At 40.2% G+C, this 22,703-nt stretch overlaps 1 protein-coding gene, 1 non-coding gene and 1 pseudogene across 2 annotated transcripts in view; 1 reads left to right on the plus strand and 2 right to left on the minus strand.

The window, feature by feature from the left end:
• Positions 1 to 1,994: 1,994 nt before the first annotated feature.
• LOC129497327 (cytochrome b5 type B) overlaps positions 1,995 to 22,703 on the plus strand; it is a 36,562-nt gene continuing 15,853 nt past the window's right edge. Inside the window, exons 1-3 of the mRNA XM_055306146.1 lie at positions 1,995 to 2,261; positions 19,478 to 19,606; positions 20,104 to 20,133. Of these exons, the coding sequence (XP_055162121.1) occupies positions 2,100 to 2,261; positions 19,478 to 19,606; positions 20,104 to 20,133 (321 nt within the window). The 5' untranslated portion in view covers positions 1,995 to 2,099. The remainder of the gene's footprint in view (positions 2,262 to 19,477; positions 19,607 to 20,103; positions 20,134 to 22,703) is intronic.
• Positions 8,358 to 8,430, minus strand: TRNAS-ACU (transfer RNA serine (anticodon ACU)). The gene has a single exon. It is a non-coding gene; the product is annotated as a tRNA-Ser (tRNA).
• On the minus strand, positions 16,727 to 17,329 carry LOC129497787 (ER membrane protein complex subunit 3-like; annotated as a pseudogene).

Consider the following 22,703-nt stretch of genomic DNA (forward strand, 5'->3'; position numbering starts at 1 on the left):
ACCAAGATTCAAGGTGAGGAAGAGACTCTCATGTTTGGACAGGAAGGAATCTGTATTCTTCAAGACTTTTATTTACTTATTTGAGAGAGAGTGAGTGAGGATAAGTGGGGGGGGGGGCTGAGTGAGAAGGAGCAGCAGACTCCCCACTGGAGCCAGGACCCTGGGATCAAGACCTGAGCCAAAGGCAGAGGCTTAACTGACTGAGCCACTCAGGCTCCTGGGGATCTGTATTTTTAAAACAGCCTCCTCGGGTGACACATGCACACTGGGGTTAAGTGTGAACTATTCATTTAACAAATATGTGTTCCTATTACATTCGAAACGAATCTCTATTTCTAGAACTTAAATTTATATATATGTGAATGTTTTTGTTTCAGAAGGCTTTTTTTCTTTTTGAATATTTTATTTATTTATTCACGAGAGACATACAGAAGCAGAGACACAGGCAGAGGGAGAAGTAGGGACTGGATCCCAGGACCCCTGAACACGACCTGAGCCAAAGGTAGACACACTCAACCACGGAGCCACCCATCAGGCGCCCCCAGAAGGCTTATTTCTTATGTTCCCTATCTCAGTACTTGTGACACAGTAAATGTTCAGTAAATATCTCTGAAATGAACGTAAATATTTGAATCTAGCTTGTGGAAGATCCTAACAATCGTATGGGATTTCTCGGAAGAAACTGAGATTTTTGTTGTTGTTGTGGTTGTCAGGGTTTTCTCTCGTAATTTCAGTCTCATTTGGGACGTAAGATCTGGGAAGTCAAGATTTACAGATACAGGGGGTTTCCTGAAATAGTAATATGCTTAGGTGCTGCAGGAGGTGGGAACCCCTGGAGCCTGGGACTGCAGGAGAGTTTCTGAAAAAATTTCAGGAGGAGCTTGAAAGTGAGTAGGCTTTGGGAGGAAGGGGTTGGTGGACCTGGTGCGATCGCCGAAGTGGTTTTATAACCAGCAGATCTAGGAGTCAGTGGCTGGTACACGAGTCTTAACAAAAGGAACGGTGGAGGACGTTAGTAAAAGAGGTTGGGGATGGATTGTGGCGAGTCTTGGAGAGTGACAGGATGAAAAGCACATTACATGTCATGGGTCACTTGTAAAGGCAGTTAAAGGTGAGGAGCTGACGACACTGCACATCAACCGAGCTTGGAATTCCAAAATGCGGGGACCTCTAGCTGGGAACAGCGGAGGTGGATCTTCTTAGGACGCACAGAAACGAAAATAGCACAGCGATGTTCCGATCACCAGATAATCCGTTTAAAAATCAGATCCCCTTGCCCAACTTCAAGGTATAACTGACGTCTACCAAAATCAGTCGTAGTAGCGGCAGAAACTTGGGAAACTTGGGATACCACCTGTCCGTGACCTTAGGTGACCCCCCCCCTTTCCTAGCACCGGGGTCATGCAGGTGCTGACCACTGTGTGCCAAGCGCTGTGCATTTACACTCTCTCGTTTCATCGACTAAACAAGGTCATCTCGCCCTTTACTGCTGAGGAAAAGGAGACTGGGATGGGGATCGCCTGGTCACAGCCTGAAGGTTGCCAAAAAAAAAAAAAAAAAATCAAATCAAATCAAAAGATGTAAGCCCGGGCTGGGATACCGGCTGCACAGGAGGTGCGGGAACGGCAGGTCGCGGCGAAAGGAAGGGAGGCGAAGGGAAACGGGGCAAGGGACACAAGGGCCCCGCTCCCCGGGCTCCCCCGGCCCCGCAGGCCCGCACGCGGGGCGAAAGGAGACCTTCCGTTACGTAACACCCGCCACCCCGGGACCACCAGGCGAATTTCCAAAATCGCGATACCTGGTTGGCGAGATTGGAGGGATAGAAGATCCTGATTGGTTAGTTGGACCTCGAACCAGGCCGACGCCGCAAGGAGCGGCCGAGGGGTGGGCGGGACTTGAAGCTGAGTCCGTGCTTCATTGGCGAAGAGAAAACCGGACCAGGAACTCTCCGGAATCGCGATTGGCTGTTGCCAGGAGCCCCCCGACGGCCGGGAGCCCGGGTTACGGAAGCCGGGCAGGGCTGAGCGCCAGGGCCCCCCCCGAGGAAGTTACCCTCGGAAACGCGGAGAGCGGCGGCGAAGAGCGGAATCCCCGGCCCCATGGCGACGGAGGCAGCCGGCGGCAGCGATGGGAACGGGCAGGGGGGCGAGGCCGCCGTCACCTACTACCGATTGGAGGAGGTGGCGAGGCGCAACTCCCTGAAGGAGATCTGGCTGGTGATCCACGGGCGAGTCTACGATGTCACCGATTTCCTTAAAGAGGTGGGGCCCGGGAGGTGGACGGCCCCTGGGAGCTGCGCCGGTGAGGGGTGGTCCCGACCCGAGGAGCTGCGGGCGAGGAGGAGGGAAGTCCGGCCTGGCTGCGGGCCAGGGGCGTGCGAAACGGCCGCAGCTCCCCCGGACCGACGCCGAGGGGCCTCGGTTCTGCATGCATTTCTAGCCGGCGCTAAATTCCAGAGGCTTCAGTAAATGTCATGTATTGCATATCACATACCGAGTACCGGGCCGTGCGCGAGCCCAGACCGCGGGGCCAGCATCATCCCCATTTTACAGAAAGGGAAACTGAGCCTCAGACGGAGGACTCTCAAGGTCACACGTTTAACAGCCTGTAACCATCCCAGGCTAGGTCCGAAGGGCTCTGAGCCTGTGCTCTTCCCACTGCGCCCTCTGAAGTAATTCATTTCTGGTTTTCTTGAAAAGACCCTGAGACTCTCTTCTTTCTTTCTTTCTTTCTTTCTTTCTTTCTTTCTTTCTTTCTTTCTTTCTTTCTTCTTCTTTCTTTCTTTCTTTCTTTCTTCTTTCTTTCTTTCTTTCTTTCTTTCTTTCTTTCTTCTTTCTTTCTTTCTTTCTTTCTTTCTTTCTTTCTTTCTTTCTTTCTTTCTTTCTTTCTTTCTTTTCTTTTCTTTCTTTCTTCTTTCTTCTTTCTTTCTTCCTTCCTTCTTCCTTCCTTCCTTCTTCTTCTTTCTTTCTTTTCTTTTCTTTCTTCTTTCTTTCTCTCCTTCATTATGCTGCCTTTATCTTCTATTAATTGGAGTTGACCTTGAGGCCAGAAGGTCATGAGTTAACTTTTCTGGCCGTTGACTCCTCCTCTTTGTTAAATCTTCAAGCCTGTTGCATTGTGCAACTTCTTGAGACCTGGTGCACTGAGTGATTTTTTTTTTTTTTAATTTAAGGAAGCAGGATAGACTTTGTCTAACTTTATTGAGGTGTACGTACATACGAAAATTGTGAGCATTTAAAATGTACAATTTATTGAATTTGGACAAATATATTCCTGTAATCACAATCCCAGTTAAGACAGAGCATTTCCATCACACAGGAAAGTTCCCTCTTACTCCTAGACAGACACTCCACCCACTCAGCTCCTGAGACTTTGTGGTACTTACATGTATTCACATTAACATATATCAATTTTGAGTGTGTATCACTTTGAGTAATAGATTAATAATCTTGTAGTAAATTCCTTGGGAATTCCTGTGCAATGTAACCTTGTACCTGAGAAAAAACTTAATTTCCGTTAGTTATTTCTGTGAATCAAATGTACCAGTAAAATATTTTTTTCTACGTTCTGATTCGTAAATCTATAAAAAGTTTTGAAATGTAAAGTTTTCCCAAAAGGACATTGTTTTTAATAAATCATCGTCATGGCCAGGAAACATCTTAGAGTTTAGTGTCTTGTATGGCTTTTTATGCTTTTAAAAGGCACCTTAAAAGTATTTCCCCTTTTATTTCATCCTTGGATCACTAGTTGAGAGTGACTTGGATGTAGTGATTGTTAGGTTAACAGAATGAGAAACAGGTTCACAGAGATTTTGGCTGGGCAATTGATGAGTAGCAGAATCTGGTTTAGATAGATTCCTTGATTTCTCTTATGTACAGAGCATTTCTTCAGAATTCCAGCCTTAGTTTAGTCCTTTGGCATATGCCTCATTTTAAGTTAAAATTGTGGGTTGTAGCCTGTTAAAGCATAGTTCATAATGGTAGGTAATGTTTTTGTGCTTCCATTGCCCCCAAATTTCTTCTTGACTGATTTAGAATACATAATCAACTTGGAAGGAACACTCAGTGCCTGGAGTGGACCCTTATTTCAGGTTTGAGTAGTGGTTGCTAAGGGGGGTTCACACTTGCAGGTGTGCCAGAGCTGCCCACGAAGCCTGCGCCACAGATGTTTATCTGCCCTTAGCTGTTCTTACCTGTTCTGTCGTCTCTGTTCCGATTTTCTAGTTCATCCCAAGCCCATTCCTTCATTCTTTTGCTCGTTCAAATAATTATCAAGTGCCTGTTACGTGTCAGATACTGCTCTAGGTGCTTAGGATACACAGTGGAGAGCTGTATTTATGCCCTCATGGAAACTAGTCTCCAGGGAGTGGACAATAAGCAGAGTAACTGTAAAATATGCTATTTTAGGAAGCGATAGGTTCTAAGAAGAAAAATAAAGCAAAGAAGAGCACTGTGGATGTCTATAGGGGTGAGGGTGTAAGGGTAAAGGGTTGGAATTTTAGATATGATGGCCAGAGTTGGTTTTATTAAGATGACTAGAGGACACCTGGGTGGCTCAGCGGTTGAGCATCTGCCTTTGGCTCAGGTCGTGATCCCGGGGTTCCAGGATCGAGTCCCGCAGCAGGCTCCCTGCATGGAGCCTGCTTCTCCCTCTGCCTGTGTCTCTGTGTGTCTCATGAGTAAATACATAAAGTCTTAAAAAAAAAAAAGAAGAAGAAGAAGAAAAGAAGAAGAAGAAGAAGAAGAAGACAAGAATAAACGCCAGAAGGAAGTTAAAGGAGCTAGCCGTGTGGATATTTGAAGGAAGAGCATTCCTGGCTGAGAGGGCAAGTTCAAAGGCCTTGAGGTAGGAGTGTGTCTGGTGTTTGAAGACAGTGAGGGAGGCCACAGTGGCTGGATGGGAGGAGATGAGGTCTGCTTAATCAAGTGAGGACAGATACCAGTTTTGTAGGCTTTAGGAAGGATTTTGACTTTTGGAATAGGAACCCACGCTGGAGCAGGGGAGTCATGATGTGACTTAATGGTTTAATTGTATCACAAAGGGAAAATTGAGGAGCCCAGGTAGGAGGCTGCTGTAATTGGGCAAGAGGTCGTAGTGGCTTGGACCAGGCTTGGCAGTGAGGGGTGCTAAGAAGTATCAGGTTTTGGATGTGTGGACTTTTTTTTTTTTTTTTTTTTTTATAAGATTCATTTATTTTGGCAGGTGTGGGTGGGCAGGGGGATGGCAAGGGGAGAGGGAAGGAGAGTCTTAGCAGAACACCATGTGGGATTCTATCTCAAAACCCTGAAAATCATGACCTGAGCCAAAACCAAGAGTTTGTCACTTAACTGGGCCATCCAGGCACCCCGGGAAGTGTTTTGGTGGTAGAGCCAATAGGATTTGATGATGCATTGGATTTGAGGAGTGACAGAAGAAGTCAAAGATGGCACCAAGGGTTTTGACTTGGTATTACACGGGATGGGAAGACCCATCCAAAAAAAAAAAAAAGGAAAAAGGGACACCTAGGTGGCTCAGCGGTTGAGCACCTGCCTTCAGCATAATCCCGGAGTCCCGGGATCGAGTCCCACATGGGTCTCCCTTCAAGGAGCCTGCTTCTCCCTCTGCCTGTGTCTCCGCCTCTCTCTCTTTCTCTGTGTCTTTCATGAATAAATAAATAAATAAAAATCTTAAAAAAAGAAAAAAGAGATGGGAAGACCCATCTTCTCATTCTTCTTTTTACCATCTGAAATTACTTTTAGGTTCCTCTGTAGACAGGAGTTCCTAATCTGAAAATCTTGTCTGTAAGTTGCTTTTTTTTTTTTTTTAATAACTATGGATATAATGTTATTCTGGAGTTTGAATGTGATAATTTTGAATTGGTAATGTAATTGAATTATTTATCTTTACCCTAACATTAATTTTGCGTTTTTGAATTAGTGATATTAGTTTAATTTATTGAAATCATGAACGATAACCCAAAACCTTGGCAACATTTTAAAAAAATATTTTATTTATTTATTCATAGAGACAGAGAGAGGCGGGGGGGGGTGGGCAAAGACACAGGCAGAGGGAGAAGCAGGCACCATGCTGAGAGCCTGACATGGGACTCGACCAGGGTCTCCAGGGTCACGCCCTGGGCTGTAGGCGGCACTAAACCGCTGCGCCACTGGGGCTGCCCACCTTGCAAAATCTTTAAAAAAAATGATTATGCTATCTTATGACATAGACTAGAAAATATCCAAGTACAGCTCCCTTAGCAAGGATATGTATGATTTTGTGAACCTTTGTTTCAGTTAATAGTCTTATTTTTTTACTGTGTATCACAGGTGAGAGAAATTTGGAAGCCATTATCTTATGTATAAATAACATTTTTGAAAAGAATAACTTTTTTTATTGTCCCCTTCGTGGGGCTTGATCTCACGACCCTGAGGTCAAGAGTCACATGCTCTTCTGACTGAGCCAGCCAGGCGACCCAGGAGATCTACTTTAGTAAGAGTGATCTGGAAAGCTTCTGTGAGATGACTTTTAATTGAGCTAAGAAGGAACTAGCTTCGGAAGACTAGAGAAAAGAGCTTTCTGACAGCATTGGCAGAGTCAAGCAAGAGTTTGGCCCATTAGTAGGATTGAAAGCAGCTGTGGCTGTAGGATAGCCAATGAAGGTCAAGAATGGCCAGAGAGCTTGATGGGAGCCAGGCCAGGCAAGACAGAGTAGGTCATATAGATTTGATCCTAAATGTATTAGAAAACCAATGAAACCTTTTAAGATGGAAGTGACATTAGGGCAGCCCTGGTGGCTCAGTGGTTTAGCGCTGCCTTCAGCCCAGGGCGGGATTCTGGAGACCTGGGATCGAGTCCCACATCAGGCTCCTCGTAGGGAGCCTGCTTCTGTCTCTGCCATTCTCTCTCTATGTCTTTCATGAATAAATCAATAAAATCTCAAAAAAAAAAAAAAAAAGATGGAAGTGACATGAAAGCACTTTACTTTTCAGTGGATTACTTTGGCCAAGAACTTGAGGATAAGTTGGAGGGAAAAGCAATACAGAATGGAAGAAAGTAAAACTTTCCATCCCAAGAATGTTTGATCTTTCCACATCTTCTGGCATATACCAATATATACAAATATGTACAAATAAATATGGGAGTAGAATCATAGTATTCCTTTTTTTTAAAAAAAGTTTATTTATTTTTAGTAATCTTTACATGCAATGTGGAGCTCAAACTCAAGACTCTGAGATCACGAGTGGCAGGCTCCTCTGACTGAGCCAGCCAGGCATCCTGATCAGAGTATTCCTTAACTGAATTATAGTATCTTTTCATTGGTTTGTTTCAGTAGTACAATTAGTATTTACTGGGTGCTTATTATTCTGAGTGCTTGACTAAGTTCTCTTAACTTCTAACAACTCATCCTTTGAAAGAAAAAAAAGACTATTTCAGCAGAGTGTGCAGAGGGAAGGGGAGAGAATCTCAAGCAGACTTCTCACTCAGCAGGGGGCCCAATGTGGAGATTGACCCCATACCCTGAAACCATGACCTGAGCCGAAATCAAGAATCAGACACTCAGTTGACTGAGCCCCCAAGTGCCTCTATTTCTAGTACTATAGAACAACAATATCACTTTCTTGTGTCTTTTCACATATCTGACACTTATCTTTGTTTTTTTCCTATATATCAGCAGTTTGTTTCAATTGCTTTTTATTTAATTTTAATTTTATATATTTATTTCATTGTGTGATTGAACTGAAATTTATCTGTTCACCTGTCCATTGCCATTTGGGTTGTTTCCATTTTCTGGCAATTATGAATAAACCTGCTGTGAATGTTCATGTACAAATCTTTGTGTGAAAAAACAAAACAAAAAAAAAAAAAACAAATCTTTGTGTGACTTATGTTTTCATTAAGGTTAAATACCTAGGAGTAAGATTTCTAGGTCATACTTTTTCACTTTCTAAGCAATGTTAGGCCTTTTCTCAAAGTGTCTGTATCATTTTACACTACCACCAGCAGTGTATGAGTTTTCCACTTTCTCCACACTCTCACTGACATGGTATCTGTCATTGTACCTTTAACCATTCTAATGGATGTGTGCTTGTGTATGAACTATGGTTTTAACTTCTATTTCTTTGATGACCATTGATATTGAGTATCATCATGGTGTGATTGGCCATTTGTATGGATTTTTGTAGTGTCTGTTCTATCTTGGCCCATTTATAATTGAGGGATAACATTCCTGATACATTTTGATGCAGCTCCTTTCAGATACAGTTCACCCTTGAATAACAGGTTTGAACTGTACAGGTCCATTTACAGATGGATTTTTTTCAGCAGAGTATTTTTCTTCCTTATGATCTTACTTTTTTTTTTCTTTAAGTTAGGCTCCACGCCCAACATGGGGCTTGAACTCATGACCCTGAGATCAGTAGTCACATGCTGTACCAACTGAACTAGCCAGGCATCCCATGATCTTCTTAATAACATTTTCTTTTCTCTAGCTTACTTTATTGTAAGAACAGTATATCATATATATGTGTGTGTGTGTGTGTGTGTGTGTATGTAACATACAAAATACATGTTAACTGACTTTTATTGGTAAGGCTTCTAGTAAACAGGAGGCTAATAGTAAAGTATTTGGGGACTCCAAAATTATATAGATTTTTCAGCTGTGTTTAGAAAATAGAGTTTGATGGCACCTCAACCCCTGTATTGTTTAAGCGTCAATCTATGTATTGTGACTTCTTTCTCCCAGTCTGTATTTTGCCTTTTCATTTTCTTAATAGTGAGTTGTTTTTTTTAAGATTTTATTTACTTATTTAGAGAGAGATTGCGCATGCATGAGCATGAGTGGAGGAAGGGGCAGAGGGAGAGGGAGAGAGAATCACAAGCAGACTCCACGCTGAGCACAATGCTCAACTTGGGGCTCATTCCCATGACGCTTGTTCAGGACCCAAGCTGAAATTAAGAGTTGGCAGCTTAACTGACTAAGCTACACAGGTGTCCCACTTTATTGTGTTTTTTAAAGAAAATTTGGTTCTTTGTATAGATGAAATATAATTTTAATGTCTGGGTACTGGCTTTGGGGTCCAAATGTCAATTTTCCACTATACCATCTAACAGTTGTATAGCCTTGGGCAAATAGCTCTGTAAAGACCCTTTCCCATCTGTAAAATAGAGATAATAGTACCTACTCTACAAAGTTGTTGTGACAATTAATACAGATAATGTGTAAAGACTCACGTTACCTGGCATAAAGAGCTCAGTAAGTGTTAGGGGCCATTCATTGATTGAGGTTATTTTTATTCATAATAAAATTTACTTGTTCCCTGCAGCATCTTTTGAGTGCTTAAGTGGCAGATACTCTGAAGATGTAAAGGTAAATTAGATGTCTTGGACATGTGAGGGAGAATGAAATCTGTGTACAACTAATTGTCATGCAAGAAAGAGAATGCAGGCTCTGTTTGATATCAGGGTACTGAAGGCACCCCTGAAAGCTTCAGATAATAACAATTCTTATTGGATTTCTTCAAGGCTGGTGAAAAGAAACTGTAGTTTGATTGTCATCTAGATTGTAAAATTAACAAATCTATGGGAAGACTGCTTTCTTTCCTTGAGTAGTTGCAAGTGGTTAGTCTCAGGGAAGGCTAGAAATAAAATGAGGCAAAATTTAACCTCCCGTACTGTCTGGGTGAGTTGCTCTGATGAACAAATTGACTTTCGTTTATTCATTTTGCATGTGGGCATGGGTGTGGCATATATACCAGACAGGGAGAGAGGGCACGAGACAGGGAAGGAGGGCCGAGTGAGCTCTCTCTAGATCTCACTATGTTCCAGGCATACTGTGTTCTAGAATGCACCCATGAAAAAGACAAGCATGGTTGCTATTCTTGTGGAGCTTATAGACTAGCGGGTAAATGAAGACATCAAATAAATAATGGCAGTCATGATAAATGAATACTGTGAAGGTACCTAAGGAATTGTGAAAATCTATAGCAGTGGGATTTACTCTGGTGGGGATAAGTTATGTTTGGATCTGCAGACCTGCAGTTTGATCCTGGGCAGTGGTGACTGCCAAAGTTATACCCTTTCTGGCAGCCATCGAGTTATCCTCTTCTAGAGGACACCTCTGCCTTACTAGGCTCTGTCTAATCTGAAGGCGAATGAACACCTGTGGACCTGCACCATCTCCTCCTGTTCTCCACTCAGGTCTGTCATCTTTCTCTGCCCTGTCAGACTATTTTTTGAAAGTTGTTTTTGTCCTCTAGAATTTCAGCCTCCATATCTCTTGTTGATGTGGTAACCTGCCAATCTAATTGGCTAGAGGTCCTCCTTTGCATCACCCAGCTTAATTTTGCAGCTTCCAAAATCTTAATGACTCTAGATTTTATTTTCTAAGTCAAGTGGTCTTTAGCATTTCCCTATTGTTACATTTTTATTACATCATTATGGGATTTCCACTCAGAGAATTTGTGAGATTTTTTTTCCCATCAAGATTTTTATTCCATAACTGTCATTCTTTGCATTCTCTTCTTTTTTGCCATCTGACTCCTATCATTTGCCTAAAATTAATAATCTGTAAGTATATTTTCTATTACTAATTTGTCTTCTCTCTTTTCTGTATTAAAATACAAAATTTTCTTTTTTTGTTAAGTTTTTAAAAAAATGTTATTTAAACTCAATTTGCCAACATATAGTATAACACCCAGTGCTCATCTCATCATGTGCCCTCCTTAACCCTGTCTTCTTTTCGATAATACTTTGTCAATAAATTTATGGAAGAGCCAAAAGTCTTCCTCCCTATCACATATTCTTTGGACAGATGAACTAACTGAAATCCTTCACCAGAGGACATTATAAAATTCCCTTTGTATCTTTGAAGTATTTCACTTGATTATTGCTGGACTGAGAGAGAAATGAATGGATCACAGTCATTGTTTGAAGTTTGTGATCTTGGTTGAAGTGTGGTTTATTTAAAACATTTGTTATGTTGTGTAACTGCTTACATAATAAAAGCTGGGACAAGATCCATTAGTCTTAAAACACAAAGGCCTTCCAAGTCAAAATAAAAAAATTTTTGGTAAGTTCACATGAGATTTAAAAGCCAAGCAGGTTCTAGAAAAAGTGGGAAATATGCCTCGCCTTGTATTATATTTACTGAATGAAAATAGGGAGAAATTTATGATTGTTCAATAGATTTGAATAGTGTAGACCCCCAATCTAGATTATTCAGGTTAACCTCTGAAATTTTTTGGGTCTCATTTGTTTTATTTTGCTGTGATTCAGACAAAAGTAAATTTTTGGCTAATAGTAATTTCAGGTATATAAACTTAGCTTTATTTTTTTTATTGTGATAAAATATATATAACAAAATTTGCCATTTAATCAGTTGTACAACCAACCAATACTGATATCGGTTTCTAAAACTTTTTCATCACCCAAAACAGAACTCTGTAACCACTAGGCAATAACTACCCCCTCATCACTTCCTCTGATGACTTCTGTTTTTAAAAAATATTTTTAATTTTATCTATTCATGAGAGACAGAGAGAGGCAGAGACATAGGCAGAGGAAGAAGCTGCCCTGCGGGGGGTCTGATGCAGGACTCGATCCCAGGACCCTGGGATCATGACCTGCACCAAAGGCAGACACTCAACCATTGAGCCACCCAGGTGCCCCACTCTGATAACTTCTAATCTACCTTATGTCTCTAGAACTGCTTAACTCTAGGTACCTCAAATAGATGGAATCGTATAATATTTGTCCTTTGGTGTCTGGCTCCTTTTGCTTCATGTTTGGTTTTTAAAATTTTTATTGTGGTAAAATATGCATAACATAAAATTGATTATTTTAACCATATTTGATTGTACAGTTTGGCGGCATTAAGCATATTCATGTGATTGTGTGACTATCACCCGCATTTATCTCCAGAATTTTTTTGTCATAACCAAGTGAAACTCTACCTATTAAACAATAACTCCATTGCTTCTCCTCCCAGTTCCTGGTAATCACTTGGATTTTTCTGTCTCTAGGGATTTGACTATTCTAGGTACCACATATAAATTGAATAATTAGATATTTGCCCTTTTGTATCTAGCTTGTTTCACCTAGTATAATGTCTTCAAGTTTCATCCATGTAGATATATCAGAATTTCCTTCCTTTTAAGGCTGAATAATATTCCATTATATGTATATATACTGTATTTTGTTTGTCCATTCAGCGGTTCATCAATGGATACTTGGATTCTTTCCATCTTTTGGCTATTTGTGAACAACACTACAGTGAATATTGGCATACAAATATCTACTTCAGTGCTTGTTTTTGGTTCATTTGGGTATATGCCTAGGAGTGGAATTGCTCAGTCATATGGCTGTTCTGCACTTTTTGTGGAAACTCTAAATGGTGTTCCACAGGAGCATTTTACATTTCCACCAGTAGTGGATGAAAGTTCCAATTTTCCCACACTGTTTCCAGCACTTATTATTTTTTCACTTGTAGCCATCCTAGCCAGATGTAAAGTGGTATCTCATTTTGGTTTGATTTGCGTTTCCCTGGTGTCTAATGATGTTCTTGTACTTACTGGTCCTCTGTGTAAGTTCTTTCCGATTTTTCCCAATTGAATTGTTTGTCTTTTTGCTTTTAAGTTGTATTTCTTTATATATTCTGGATATCAGTCCTTTATTAGATATTTGATTTGCAAATATTTTCTCCCATTCTGTAGCTTATTTCACTTTTTTGATAATGTCCTTTTTAAAAAAGATTTTATTTATTTGAGAGAGAAAGAGAAGGATCAGGGAGGAGAGGGAGAGGGAGAAGCTGAAGCAGACTCCTCCCTGAGTAGGGAGTCTAACACACAACTCATTCCCAGAACCCTGGGATCACAACCTGAGCAGAAGGCAGACACTTACCTGACTGAGCCACCCAGGTGCCCCAATAATGTCTTTCATGTACAGAAGTTTTTAATTTTGAAAGAGTTAAGTCCCTCCTTATCAATAATTACTTTAAATGGAAATGGATTAAATTCCTTTAAGAAAAAAAGATTATTTATTTTAGAGAGAGCAAGTGTGTATGCATGTGCATGAGGGGTGGAAGGGAGGGACAGAGGGAAAGGGAAGGAGAGACTCTCAAGCAGACTCCCCACTGAGTGCAGAGCCCAATGTGGGGCTCCATCTCAGGACCCTGAGATCATAACCTGAGCTAAAACTAAGAGTTGCATGTTCAATCAATGGAGCCATCCAGGCGCCCCTAAATGGATTAGATTCTTAAAAGACAGAGATTGGCAGAATGGATAAAAATACAGGATCCAACAATATGCTGTCTATAGGAGACTCACTTTAGTTGTTTTTTTTACAGAAGACCCGCTTTAGATCCAAAGACACTGATAGGTTGAAAGTGAAAGAATGGAAAAAGGGATGCCTGGGTGGCTCAGAGGTTTAGTGCTTGCCTTTGGCCCAGGGCATGATCCTGGAGTCTGAGGATTGAGTCCCACATCGGGCAGACTGCATGGAGTCTGCTTCTCCCTCTGCCTCTGCCTATCTCTCTCTCTCTCTCTCTCATCTCTTATGAATAAATAAGTAAATAATCTTTTAAAAAAAAAAAGAAAGAATGGAAAAAGATATTTCATATGAATAGTAACCAGAAGAGAGCAGTGGTGGCTATGCTAATATCAGAAGAAAGAGACTTTAAATTAAAAAAAAAATGTTAATGTACATAGAGTTTTGTTTTAAAATTGAAAAGTGGTCTGGAGATGAATGTCCTGGTGGTTGCACCATTTTATATGGCTGAGAATCCACAAGGTTTCTAACGTCTCCACATCCTTGTCAGCACTTGTTACTTTCTGGGTTTTATTGTTGTTGTTGTTGTTGTTTTGTTTGTTTTTATAATAACGTAGTGGGTGTGAGGTGGGATCTCATTGTGTTTGATTTGCATTTCCCCTGTGACTACTGATGTTGAGCGTCTTTTCCTATACTTGCTGGTCATCTGTAGATCATCTTCAGAGAAATGTCTAAGTCCTTTGCCTATTTTCTAATCAGGTTATTTGATGTTTTTGTTGTTGAATTTTAGGAGTTCTTTATATATCTTGGGTATTAACCCCTTATGATATTTACATATCTTTTCTCTCATTCTGTAGGTTGTTTTTTCAGTTTGGTGATTGTGTCCTTTGGTGTGTAAAAATGTTTAAGTCTGATGTACTCCCATTTGTCAATTTTTACTTTTGTTGTCTATGCTTTTGTCATATCCAAGAAAGCATTATCCAATCTAATGTACTAAAATTTTCTTCTAGGAGTTTTATAGTTTTGGGGCTTATGTTTAGATCTTTAATCCATTTTCAGATAATTCCTGTCTGTGAGATAAAAGAAGGGTCCATTCTCATTTTTTTGTATGTGGATATCCAGTTTTCCCAGCATTATTTGTTCAGTAGACTGCCCTTTCCCTATTGTGAGTGGTCCTACATCCCTTGTTGAAGATAATTTGACTATATATATACAAGGGTAGTTGTGTATGTGATATTTTGGAACTTATTTTCCCACTAATTATAAATTGCTGAGATTTAGTCATATGACGTCACTCTAGTAAATGAACACATTTGGATAACCACCATCTAGAACTTTATAGCATGCTGGAACCTTTCCTTCTGCCTTTTCCTAATCACTGCTTTCTTCTTCATCCCGAGGTACCCGCTCTGTTGACTTCCAATGCTTATGTTTTATGTCTGATGTCTTTTGTTTGCCGTTTATATTCTTTCATGTTGTGGATATTGCAGTGGTTCTTTTTCATTACTGATTAGGATTCTACTGTAGAATTATATCTTTATTTATACTCTGCTAATGGTAATTGGGTTTTCTTTTTTCTTAAAATTTTTTTAAAGATTTTTATTTATTTGAGAGAGAGTATGTGAGCAGGGAGAGGGGCAGAGGAAGAGGGAGAGAATTTCAAGCAGACTCCCTGCTGAGTCTGTAGTCCAATGTGGGGCTCCATCTCACAACCCTGAGATCATGACCTGAGCCAAAATCAGGAGTAAGACATGTAACTGACTGCACCCCAGGCATTGGGTTTTCAAGTAGGGTTATAACAGATGCTGCTGCTATGATCATTTGTGTGTGTATGTAAGTACATATATCTATATACATTTTTTGGGGGTATATACTTAGGGAATTCAATTTGATTTTTTTTTTAAGGTTTTATTTATTTGAGAGACAGAGTAAGAGAGAGCACACTCCCCACTGAGTGGGGAGCCTGACACAGGGCTTCATCCCAGGACCCTGAGATTATGACCTGAGCCAAAGACAGATGCTTAACTGACTGAGCCACCCAGGTGCCCCTCAATTTGATTTTTTAATTGAAAATTTTGTTGAAATAATTGTAGATTCATATGTACTTGTAAAAAAATAATAGATCCCTTGTACCTTTTACCCATTTCCCCCAATGGTAACATTTTGCAAAACCATATTACAGGGACACCTGGGTGGCTCAGTCAGTTAAGTATCTACCCTTCTGAAACTCAGGTCACAATCCTGGGGTCCTGGGATTAAGCCCCATGTCAGGCTCCCTATACAACCACTCCCTCTGCTCGTGTGCTCTCAAAGAAAGAAAGTCTTAAAAAAAAAAAAAAAAGCCATAGTACAATACCACAACCAGGATTTTGACATTAATTGGATCCACAGATCTTATTCTGATCTCCTCACTTTTACTTCTGTAAAACTGATTTGTCTTTTAAAGAAAAAACAATGGGGTTTAATTTATAGAGTTGAGTCACTCACTTTTGATTACAGTACTCAACATGCAAATTACATTTACCTCTTGATACAGAAGTGGCACCCTGCCACTTCCCTAGGACATTTAACCCAGATGATTATTCCTGGGCAACTTTTTTCTGTGTATCTGCCAGCAATTGCCCTCTCCACCTTCTTATAATGATATGTAAACTCTTTTCCAGAATAACTGGCTCTTTAGTACAGTTGAGTCACCATATTACAGTACAGAGCTGTTGAGTTTTTAGTTGACTTGATGTATTCTGAACTGCATGTGAAGAATATCCCATTAGTTAGCCTATAGGTGATCATTCTTTAAGGCATTTGAGAATCCAGCAGTGTGTAGGGTCACCAATTTTCCCTGGACAGTTTTAAGAGACATAGAAGGTTTGTTAAGTGTATCCTAACACTGAGTATTCACTCTGAAAAATAACTTATTTGAAGGAAATTTCGATACATTTGCTCTTTATGTCATACTGTAGGTTCAAAATAAACAATACAGAGATATTTGTTTTGCTTATACATAGTAAATTTTTATTAATAAAAATTATTACTTTTGTAAAGGAAATTATTAAAACACCAGCACATAAATTAGATGTAAAAATATAGGGCATTTGGATCCGAAGAAACAGGAGTTTACTTTGGCTTAGATGTCAGGCTAATTGTACATATTATAATTGGCAATGTTACTTCCAAAGATTGAATTTTTGCTAAGTTTTTATATATTATTACAGGCTTGAGTTTCCCCTTGCTCTGCCTTTTATTTCTATTGTCAACCAGAAGGAAATTTTTAAACATTTTAAAAATAGTTCTTTCCCTGTAAGTCACCCTGAACACAATAATTTCCTCCACTTTCAAACATGAAGGGGAACCTGGCTCAGACAAGAATGATCCTTGCTGCACGTCCACAAGCTCACGTGTTCTCCTTTTTATTCTGAGAGGCCCAGTTCAAACATCTTACAAGATTAAGGGCTACACTGTGTTCCCAACAGAGCTAATCCCTGCTTCAATAAATGGAGATCTATAATTCTTTTTTGAACATCCCTTCAAAGTGGAGATCTTTGGCCATGAGCTCTTTGACATCATCAAGTGCTCACTGGTGACCCATTGGCTCCAGAACCTTCCACTTTGCGTTGAAGGCTTTGTTGCAGTGTGTGGACATGGCCATGGCTGCTCTAGTCATCTGCCTGGATTATTCTTGATTGGTCATCAGCTTTCTCTTGGCCCAAAATGAGAGAATAAATGCTCCGAAGCCCAAATACATAGATGTACCAGGATGTAAAATTCACCAGGACACAGCTAATGAGAGTAGTTGAATTCCTTGCTATAGCATATGCTTAAAACAAGGTCAGTGGAAATAGGACTCTGGTTGTAACAAAGCCTGAGTATGTTATGTTTATCCATTCACTAGTAAGAATCAGGGAAGACATTTGTTAAATTCCCTTTCATCATGTCTATAAGCATAGTGGGATCAGTCATAAGAGAAGGTAATACTGTTTTCCTTTTAGTTCTTTTTTTGTTTTTGTTTTTGTTTTTTGAAAATCCAGCCTTTGGATTGTCAGAAGTAGTATTTTCATGTCAAGGACTGTTTGGGACTATAATTTCCATTTTATTTCTTTAGAGAGAGAATTGTGGAAGTTCAGAGGGGGAGAGAATCTTAAGCAGGCTTTATGCTCAGTGTGGAACTGGAATGGGGAGATCTTACAACCCTGAGATTGTGACTTGAGCTGAAATCAAGAATCAGATGCTTAACTGAGCCACCCAGGAGCCTCTAAAGATTTTATTTTTATTTTTATTTATTTTTTAAAAAGAATTTATTTATTCATGAGAGGCACAGCGAGAGAGGCAGAGACACAGGCAGAGGGAGAGGCAGGCTTTTCGCAGGAAGCCTGATGCAAGATAGCATCTGAAGTTCCATCCTGGAACTTCGGGATCACACCCTGAGCGGAAGGCAGATGCTCAACCATTGAGCCACCCAGGCCTCCCAAGATTTTATTTTTATGTAATCTCCACATCCAACATGGAGCTTGAATTCACAACCCTGAGATCAAGAGTTGCATGCTCTACTGACTGAGCCAGCCCGGAGCTCCTCCCGCCATCTTTATTGAGAGCCAGCCTAGTCAGGGTCACGGGCCAGGCCCTCAGCCTGGGCATTACCTTTGCCTAGGACTGGCCCTGGCTGTGCTGTCCTCAGGCGTAGTGTGCTGCCTTCAGCTGGGCTGCCATTTTATTTTATATTTTATTTTTTAAAGATTTTATTTATTTATTCATGAGAGACACAGAAAGAGAGAGAGGCAGAGACACAGGCAGAGGGAGAAGCAGGCCCTGTGCAGCCCGATGTGGGACTTGATCCCGGGACCCCAGGACCACGCACTGGGCCGAAGGCAGGCGCTAAACCGCTGCGCCAACCAGGGATCCCATAGGCAAGTTTCAGTTGAATTCACCTTTAAAATAAGGATGGGGGCACCTGGGTGGCTCGCTCAGTTGGTTAAGCTTCTGACTGGTTTTGGCTCAGGTCATGACTTCATGGTTGTGAGATCGAGCTCTGCGTTGTTAGCAAGGAGTTTGCTTCAGAAGCTGTCTCCCTTTCTCCTTCCCCCTCTGTCTCTCTCCCTGCTTGCTCCCCCCAATAAACAACATCTATTTAAAATAAGGATGATAATATTATTCCTGCTTAAAAGGTTGTTATAAAAAGTAACTCCTTAAAAGGATTACTTGATACTTTAAAAATACAGATTTGGATATGTCATAAAATGTAAATTCTCAGTTTGCTCATTGTAAGTAAATATTCATTGAATGTTTAAGTCAGAGACTGTGATAAAGGTAATTTTAAAATCTTTTCTCAATAGGTAGTTCTTTACTTGGTAACACTATTTCAAGAGGGTCTGCAGTGAAAAATGTTCCTTCTACCTTATGTCTCCCAGTCCTCAGGTCCTTTTCATTGTTTTCAGAGAGATTTTATGCATGTATATTACACATATATGTATCTGCTTTTAAGTCACAGGTGGTAGCATATTATATAAGTTACACCTTTCTCCTCTTCCTGAGTACAAAATATTTCATATCCTTATCTCATTTGATACAATAATAGTTAAGATAGGATCTTCCTGTTACCTCCATTTTATAAACAAGGAAGAAAAGTTACCTCTTAGTTTCTTAGTAACTTGCCCAGGGTCATATAGTTTGTCAGTTATAGATGTAATCTACTTCCTAGGTATAGAGGCGGTTATTTTGGTACCACTTACTTAACTTTTTATTTTGAAACCATTTCCAACTTAGAAGTTGCAAGAATAGAATAAACAATTCCATCTATTCTTTGACCAGAGTCTCCATCCGGGTTTCTGTAGCCATCTCGATAATGTTGCCAAAGAGAGTCAGGCCAGGAGCACACATTGTTCCCAGTTGTCCTGTCTTGCTAGCCTCCTTCAACCTAGAACTGTTCTTCAGTCTTTCCTTAGCTTTTGTGACCTTGATTTTTTTGGGTGAGCATAGGCCAGTCATTTTTGCTGAATCTCCCTTTGCTATTGTCCTAGATTTCCTCACAATTACATGAAGAATATACATTTTTTGGTATGAATATCACATGTTATGTTCTTCCCATTGCATCCCGTCAGGTGGCATACAATGTCAGTTTGTCCCATGGCTCCCATTAAAGGAAGAAAAGAGAAAAAAGGAGAAGAGGGGAAAATAACTTCTATTAGTTTGCTTTTCAGAGGACCCTGTGTTCAGCAAATACCTTTTTTTTTTTTTTTTGTAGCATCCTGGAGGAGAAGAGGTCCTGCTGGAACAAGCTGGTGCAGATGCGAGTGAAAGCTTTGAAGATGTAGGCCACTCCTCTGATGCCAGAGAAATGCTAAAGCAGTACTATATTGGTGATGTGCATCCGGTAAGAACCAACTGGACGAGGCGTGCTGAACAGCCACAGAACACAACAAGGGGGAATGCAGTATTAAAATGGAAATTCATTCAACCCAGCCATCAGGCTACATATCCTCCCAATCATTTTGCCTGATTTGCTCTGCTGAGATACAGCTTCTTGTGTGGAAAGCAACACCGGTAGTATCAGAAATGTGAAGGGAAATGGTTTTGGGAATTTTTTAAAATTGATTTTGTAATACAATTACATCTTGGGCTAAAATGATGATTTGGTTGTTCTTGAAAGTTCCTTGCTACAGGTGGTAACTATAGACAGGGGACCCTGATAGGCTCAGAGTTGGGGGTGGGGGAGCATCTATCCTTCTACAGACCTTGACGTCTCTCAGAGAATTCTCTATTCCCAGAATGTAGTCTCACGGTCTAAGGTTAGAAACAAGCACATAGTGCACCGAGTGAGAATTCGTTTGGATATGACTTAGAATATTATTTGTTTTCCTTTTTTAACAGGATGACCTTAAACCTGAAAGTGGTAGCAAGGTAAGAAGTCACTTGTTTCTCTTGGTGTTTCAAGTGTTTATATTTCTATTTACGCAAATAGAATGGCTTTTTAAAAAATTATCTTAACAACAGAAGTGTTTACTTTTCCTCCAAGCAAAAATCCTATTTTTCAGGAATTTGGACTCAGTGCCATCTTAGGAAAAAGGAATAGCTAAGTCTTCAACAGTAGGAAGCATTTTGTTTGTGCTTCTATTTGCTTGAAAAAAAAAAAAAGCCATGCCTTGTATGGTTTTGAAAGAAATTAGTTTATGGGTTCAGTTGTAGAAAAAGTATTTCTTATTCTTACATTAAATAGTGCAGGTGATAATAATTCTGTGTTGGAAAAATAATTGGAAAGTTGATTTTCACTTAAAAAGCTCAGGAGTTACAGATTGAAGTAATTGATTAGAATGGCCTTTCTGCCCCTTTTACCCAGATTTAATCCTTTTATCGTATGGGCTCAAATAGGCCTGTACCCATTTTACTTACTCAGTGATACAGCAAAACCAAAAGATTAAATATTTGAAAAGCTTAACGCGTACCGCATAACATACCAGGAACAAAATAGGAAAGCCTTTTAGCTTCCCACAAGTGGGGCTGTTCCTTTCCGTTATTACTTCCTGCTTTTCTTGACTTCCGCCTTCAGAGAGCTGTTAGGTTACCCTTTCACTTCAAGGGACAGCAGTTCAGTTGCTACCAGAGCTTCATGGTAGCAGCTTTTCCTCCTTTGAGCATCTTGCTTCTCTTTCCTCACTGAGCTGGAATCACAAACATGTTTGATACGGCAGTTAAAGTCTGCCCAGACATAGAATTCTTTCAACTCGAGATTGCTTGACAGTGTCTGCCGTCTGTTGCTCTGCAATCCAGAGTGTTTGTGGAAATTATCTCTTCCATCTTGCTCCACTCTGGTACTCTGATTTGTTGAATTGTTCCTGAAGCGGGGGATGAAATGATTCCTTTAAATGCTTCATGAGCACTGTGGGTCTGTCTTCCCGCTCTGGTACGTGTAACAAAGGTAAAGTTTGAGCTGCATGTGGCCTTGCTGAGTGTATCAAACATGTGGAAAACATTGGTCTCAGTTAAAGTAAACATTGAATTCAAGGGATATTCCCATTTGTACAAGTGATATACCTAGTATCTAGGAGTCATAACCTACAACAATCATGAAAACACCTTTATTAAAATAATAGGAAAAAATTTTGGAATTATAATTGTCTAAAAGTCTGCAATTGCTTCTTGTTGCTATTTTTCTTCCTTGGTAGTTGAATATATGGTGAGGACCATTCTTAGGAATGGAGAGCGGAGTTTTTCAAATTCTGTCCCTTGAGCCACCTGTGTTGGAATCCCTGGGCTGTTTCCGAAATGTCTGTTTCCTAGGCTTCCACTACTACTGATTCATAATCTCTGGAGGTGGGATTTGGGAATATGCTTTTGACGCAACCCAGGTAGCCATGCGCCAGACTTTTTGCTAAATGATGTGCCCATCTTTTCATTGGAAAACTTGGAAAACTTTAATTCTCTTCTGTAGAAAGCACTGTCTACCGTGTAGACCAAAGAATGAGTTAGAGATGTCTCAGCTAAATGAAATCTGTTGAGTCTTGGACTTTTGGTAAGAAATTCAGAAAAAAAAAAAAAAGAAAAAAAGAAAAAAAAGAAAGAAATTCAGAAAAAGAAACTCTTTTTAACTCACTGAATTCTGCATTAATTTAGACGTTTTCAAATATAGTTTGGTGTGCCTGGTATAAACTAAAGGCAGTATATTCAGAGCTGTTGTCCGCCTGTCTGTTGTACCCAGAGGACAGTCTTTATTAAGTAGAGAGTACATTATAGAGTGTTTCCAGTCACACTGCTGTACTTAAGGCATATCAAGCAAGGAAAACCTTTGGGAAAAATTTCAAGGCCATCCACATAGGTTTTCATAAAGCTAGATTCCAACCTGATTTCAGTTCCAGGAAGAAAGTCCTGGTTCCTCAGACTTATTTCTTACAAAGATTTTAAATAAGTACTTCTGTATCTATGATGTAGCTGTCTCTTTTCTTAATTTTTCTTCACTCACCATGAAGCATGTGGAAAAATTGGAAGTAAAAATTCATTTCATTAATACTTGCTTTTGGCTAAGGCTTCCTAAACCTCTACAAAGAAGTGTGTATTTTTTTTTTTTTTTAAGCCTAATTAAGAGGTATCTTCTGCCTCAGGGGACAGTTTTCATTTCCCTTCCCTTCTCCCTTCTTTCATTTCTCTACTTCTCTCCTCCCCCGACAATTTCCCATCTCTTCCCTGCCTGCAAGGACACCCCTCCCCACAAAATTAAAAAAAAAAAAGAAAAAAGCCATCCAGAATCTGCTGTTGGAGAGTCTAAATCAGGAACGTGTCTCCAGTTTTTTTGCAACTACCTTTCATACTGCTTCTGCTACAACATTTAAATAATTGATAATCACCCATTGTTTTCTTGTTCGACTGATAATGCCTGAGGTCCAAGGCCCTGAAATATTACAAAACTAAAAAGTACAAGTGTAGAAACTAGAGATCTGGCAACAGATGTTTTTCTCACCTCTTCAGTCCTAGCTAAC

Source organism: Nyctereutes procyonoides, unplaced genomic scaffold (assembly GCF_905146905.1).
Source record: "Nyctereutes procyonoides isolate TBG_1078 unplaced genomic scaffold, NYPRO_anot_genome, whole genome shotgun sequence".
Classification (NCBI taxonomy): domain Eukaryota; kingdom Metazoa; phylum Chordata; class Mammalia; order Carnivora; family Canidae; genus Nyctereutes; species Nyctereutes procyonoides.